The sequence below is a fragment of the Mustela lutreola genome, chromosome 9, assembly GCF_030435805.1.
Source record: "Mustela lutreola isolate mMusLut2 chromosome 9, mMusLut2.pri, whole genome shotgun sequence".
Classification (NCBI taxonomy): Eukaryota; Metazoa; Chordata; class Mammalia; order Carnivora; family Mustelidae; genus Mustela; species Mustela lutreola.
Window position 1 is genome coordinate 132,691,309 of NC_081298.1, and position 5,578 is coordinate 132,696,886.

The window sequence follows — 5,578 nt, forward strand, 5'->3', positions numbered from 1 at the left end:
GCGGCAACAGGCCCCGCCCCAGAGTTCCTGGCGTGCAGGTGGCAGCCTCAGCCCCCGGCGAGCGGCGATCCCAGAAGTCCCGCGCGGGGGCCGGTGGGCCTTTGGCCCCGGCGGCTATGGCCGTGGCTACTGTAGCTGCACTCCTGGCCGCCCTGGGTGGGGCCCTGTGGCTGGCGGCCCGACGGTTCGTGGGGCCCAGTGTCCAGCGCCTGCACGGAGGCGGAAACTCGAGCCTCATGCACGGGAAGACCGTGCTGATCACGGGGGCGAACAGCGGCCTGGGCCGCGCCACGGCCGCCGAGCTGCTGCGCCTGGGGGCGAGGGTGATCATGGGCTGCCGCGACCGTGCGCGCGCCGAGGAGGCCGCGGGTCAGCTCCGCCGCGAGCTCCGCGAGGCCGGGGGCCCGGAGCCCGGCTCTGACGCCGGCGAGGCTGGGGAGCTCGTCGTTAAGGAGTTGGACCTCGCCTCCCTGCGCTCGGTGCGCGCCTTCTGTCAGGAGATGCTCCAGGTGTGGGTCTCCGAGAGCCCCTGCTGATCGAGGACGGGCGCGGGCCTCGGCGGATGCGCGAGGCGGGGCCGAAGGCTGGCGGGGTGGGTTGGGGGTGGTACCGCCCGGACTCCCGGGGGTGTGACCTTGGGAAAGACCGAGTCTAAGAGTGGAAACTGTCAAATGGTGTGAGAGGGTTTGGGAGTGCAGACTCGGGAAATTGGGCGGGGGGAACCTGTCAGGTCTTCAGATTTTTGTTTTCTGTGTCTGAAGTCAGTGCACCAAGCCATCTTTCAGAGCCCGAGAGCCAGGGACCTTGAAGCAATTTTTTTCCCCCTTCCCTGCTGGGTAGGAAATTTAGCTCTCTGCCACCAGTGCACTCATTAGTACCAGCAGCTTAAACAGTCTCTGGCCTGATTTCTAGATAGATTGGACCTCGGAATCCCAGTAGCCATGTGCTCTACACGGGAAGAGAAATAAATATAATACTTAGTATTTATTGAAGGTTTCCTACATGCCGGGAGTTGTTCTCAGAATTTCAGATACTTAAAAAATTTTTCTTTTAATGAAATTAAAGTGCCTTTGGCTATTATTGTCATCGAATCCTCAGTAACTCTGTTAGGCAAATTATACCCATTTTACAATGTTAGACAACAAAGGCATAGGTAGGCCAAATAATTGGCCCAGGATCTGTATCCAGAGCCCTTGCTTTTAACTTACGTACTTCTGCTGCCTGCCTGTGAGGTGTAGGAATCTTTGTTTAGATGATAAATATTCCACTGAAGTGGGTGTCCTTTGTTGAAATAGGTAGAACAGTTTCCCACAGAGGTGACTTGTAAAAGGGCATATAGAAGAATGAAATTTAAAATTGGGAAAGGTGCCAGTATGAAGTGGGGCCTCTTGGGTTTACAGCAGAGGTTCCCAAACTTTCTAATGCTGACATGATGCCAGGAGGCCAAAGAAACTATCTGTTTATTAAGTAATTAAGTCCAAACAACCTAGTAAGTATTGATGTCCTAACAATTTAGTAGCTGTTTGAGAAAATAATACACATAATTGAAAGAAAAGAAGATATTTCATTCTTCAGTAACCATAATTACTAATGGGAAATGTGCACCTGTCGTTCACTGCATAAACTTCGCAGTCTTTGGAATCAGGTTGGAAATGTCCATCCCCATTTCTTGTTCTAAACTGATATTTAACATTGTACTTGCATTTTACTAAAAACTCAGGTTTACGAAGATGGGACACCATTGAAAGAAATTTAGCACAATTTAATGTTGATGGTGTGAACCATTTGCAGCTAGTAGTTTTTGAGTTGTTGAGCAAAGTTTTCCTGGAAAATTTAAAATCCATAGCACCCTGTGGAGATCCTTGTGAGGCTCTGGGAAGCCTTGATGCACAGTCTGGGAACTGTTGCAGATCTAGAGAAGTTTTCTGTTTGTTTGTTTATCTTAATGGCTAGTATTTCATTATCAGGTAAAACAGGTTAAGAAATAAGAATGCTAGTGTATAAAAGATGCTGAAGCAATAAAAGTGGGTCTTATTATTCATTAAAAATGTAGATTGGTCTGGGTATGCTTCTCATTTCTGAGTCTTAAGGCATTTTATTACTTTGGCCACTTGAGACAGAACCAATTAAAAGTTAAGGAGATAAACTTTACTAAGTTTCTTTCTGGCTCTAAAGCCCAATGACTATAACCAGATTTTTTTTTTTAATGGAAGTATAAATTTCCCACAGGTTGGTATTCATGGTATTTATGTCATTTATCTCCTAGAATTAAAAAAAAAAAATAGTGAATGATAAAGTCTTAAAATAACACAAGGCCAGCAAAGAATGATGGCTCAGAAATGATTAATACAGGAAACTCTTCCAAAGGATTAGGGAAAAAAGAACACTCCTTTCTTTCCCCCATGGGTGAACTTTTGCCTTCTTTTTGAAGTTGACTGTTGGAAAAGCCAAAGGTGCTTAGACAGACAGAATGATAAATAGTTAATCCTCTGACAGGTAGGCTGTGATAACAGTTGTGAAATTTAACACATTTTTCTTTTTCCTTACACTTGGCAAAAGGGCCAGTGAAATTTGAAATTTGACCTCAAGTTAATTTAATCGTAGGTCATCACTGTGTCTTTACACCTGGAACATGTTGTACATTTCTTTTTCTCTGCCCATCAAAAGAGAAGAGAGGAGCCAAGAAAGGGCTAGGGAAAACCAACTTACGTGAATTAAGGAATGAAAAGACTTCCTTTTGAGGACAATCTAAATTTTAGCATTTTACCCTGGAGAGATGCAGGAGGGTATAGACAAAGTATAAGATTCTGACTATATAGATCCTCTAAGCTGGGGCCCTTCAGAGTTTAAAAAAGGTAGATGTTATATAGGGAGAAGAAAAAGAACTGAATCTTTTTTTTTTCTTTAATTTTATTTGTCAGAGAGAGAGAGCACAAGCAGGGGGAGCAGCAGACAGACGGAGAAGCAGGATCCCCTCTGAGCAAGGAGCCTGATGCGGGACTCGATCCCAGGACTCTGGGATCATGACCTGAGCTAAAGGCAGCCCCTTAACTGACTGAGCCACCCAGGTGTCCCAAAGAACTGAATCTTAAATTTATAGTAGAGGTTAAAGGTGTTTCTTGGTCCTAACTCCTCCCTAAATGTCCTTTGCTGTTACTGTAAGACTTAGTATTTATGTATGATTCATACTTGTTTCTGATATTTTTATATTACCTATTTAATATTTTTCTTAACATTTCTTTGATTTAGTCATGATGTTTTCTTTAGTTTTAATTTACAGCCCTGGCCCTTTGTATTATATGTCCCGATTTTAAGGGAGCCACTTGGAGGTGCTCCATCCCCATTTGCCCTTAGAAAAGTACAGAATTAAAAAGTCCTAGTTTGCCCCTGGTGATGATAATAACAGCTCTGGGAATAAACAGTGCTGACCTGCCTTCTGCCATATTTCCACTTCTAGCTGACATCGACTCTCTAGCTTTCCCAATTAGAAAAGCAAAATAGCTTACTGATTCCAAACGGGAGCATTGGTAATGAAAGACCCGCGGATCCCCTTACCCAAGAATCCAACACTGCCACTGGATGCAATCAGCAAGAGGTTCTTTATTGTTACGCAGGCGCCTGCGGGTGGTCAACTTTTGAAAAAGGCATACGTGGAGTTTGCTGATTGGCTTTGGGGGACCCGTGCATGCGAAGAGAGAGGCGGGAAGGGGGAACAAGCTGATTGGTTCTGAGGGCCCGCGCACGGGAGGAGAGAGGCAGGGAGGGGGAACAAGAAGGGGGAAGGTAGGAATGCCATCATGGTGTCTTCTATTATTTCTGTAAGCCAAGCAGTTACAGAAGGGCAAAAGAGCAATTAATAACCTAATTTATGCCTAAAAGCCAGCGGTTCACAGAAAAGGAAACAAGCGGTTAGTTATCCTATCTATCTTCTAGGGGAGGGGTCTTTCAGTATCAGAAGTTTTCATCTTCCAGTTTTTGTTTGCCACCCAAGAGCCCTGTGATACTGCACAGATCACCTAACATTGGGTGCTTAGTTTGCTCACAGAGTTGGTGAGGGTAGATAAGAGGGCATGTGAAAAGCACAATGCCTGGTCCACATTAAACATACAAGTCTTTCCTACGCCCCCATTGTTGAAAACCCACAGAGGCACTTTATAGAATTTTAGTAGTGGCAGGAACTAAAATTTCATTTTAGGCCTGTGTTCATAATCGCCTCATTCTCTTTGACATTTAAAGGAAGAACCTAGACTGGACGTCTTAATCAACAACGCAGGAATCTTCCAGTGCCCTTATATGAAGACCGAAGATGGGTTTGAGATGCAGTTTGGCGTGAACCATCTGGGGCACTTTCTACTCACCAATCTTCTCCTTGGACTCCTCAAAAGTTCAGCTCCCAGCAGGATTGTGGTAGTTTCTTCCAAACTTTATAAATATGGAGACATCAACTTTGAAGACTTGAACAGTGAACAGAGCTATAATAAAAGCTTTTGTTACAGTCGGAGCAAACTGGCTAACATTCTTTTTACCAGAGAACTAGCCCGCCGCTTAGAAGGCACAAACGTGACTGTCAACGTGTTACACCCTGGTATTGTGCGGACTAATCTTGGCAGACACATCCACATTCCACTGTTGGTCAAACCACTTTTCAATTTGGTGTCATGGGCTTTTTTCAAAAGCCCAGTAGAAGGTGCCCAGACTTCAGTTTATTTAGCCTCTTCACCTGAAGTAGAAGGTGTGTCAGGAAAGTACTTTGGAGATTGTAAAGAGGAAGAACTATTGCCCAAAGCTATGGATGAGTCTGTGGCGAGAAAGCTCTGGGATATCAGTGAAGTAATGGTTGGCCTTTTAAAATAGGAACAAGGAGTGGAAGAGAGCTATTTATAAAACTGGCTGCCAGTTATATCTGTAATCAGAACTGGGGTGGCTTGACTACTTGCTACTTGAAAACTTTTGGTTTTACGCTAGTACTGCTGAGAGGTACATAATGGATATTTTGAAGTTACTAAAAAGTTATTTTTTGGAGAACATAAGATTTCAGAAAAGATGTCTTAAATATACAGTAAGCATAATGAGTAGTAAAATGAGCAGTATAATATACTTTAGAAATTATAATTGAGCAAGCATGGATTACGAATATTAAAGAATCCACTGACTTAAACACCTTGCAAACTTTTTCAAATACCTTTTGAGTTTCGTGACCAAAGTGCTAAATATTTTTATTGCCGTGCCGGTTTTTGTGTGAAAATAACATGCCTGTTGTGTGCACAATTCTTATGTGGAATAAATTTAATAGTGCAAATCCTTAATTGTGTTTTTCGGGTTTTTTTTTTTTTTACTAGTTTCACTGAAATGAGTCCTTTATCATCTTACTAACCTCCACTGACCTTGGTGTGCCCAGTGTCTTTCTTCCCGCATGCATATCTTGCATGCTGCCTTAAGAAGTAAGATTTCTAAAACCCAAATCTGTGTCACGGTGTCTTGTGCCTGTTTAAATTCCTTAATATGAGACTGCCCATGAGCTGGCCATAGGCTTACCTTGTCCTCTTTGTGCAGTCCAATAGAACTTTAGTCAATGACA

General features: G+C 43.8%; 1 protein-coding gene across 1 annotated transcript; it reads left to right on the top strand.

The window, feature by feature from the left end:
• RDH14 (retinol dehydrogenase 14) lies at positions 1–5,306 on the top strand. Its single transcript, XM_059132591.1, has 2 exons — positions 1–509; positions 4,237–5,306. Exons 1-2 carry the CDS (start codon positions 117–119, stop codon positions 4,852–4,854), a joined length of 1,011 nt encoding a protein of 336 aa, XP_058988574.1. The 5' UTR covers positions 1–116; the 3' UTR covers positions 4,855–5,306.
• Positions 5,307–5,578: the final 272 nt, after the last annotated feature.

Excerpts from the sequence above, each read along its gene's own strand:
- RDH14 (XM_059132591.1), top strand. The coding sequence starts at position 117 with ATGGCCGTGGCTACTGTAGCTGCACTCCTGGCCGCCCTGGGTGGGGCC. Across the intron at positions 510-4,236 it reads TCTGTCAGGAGATGCTCCAG|GAAGAACCTAGACTGGACGT; the intron begins GTGTGGGTCTCC and ends TGACATTTAAAG.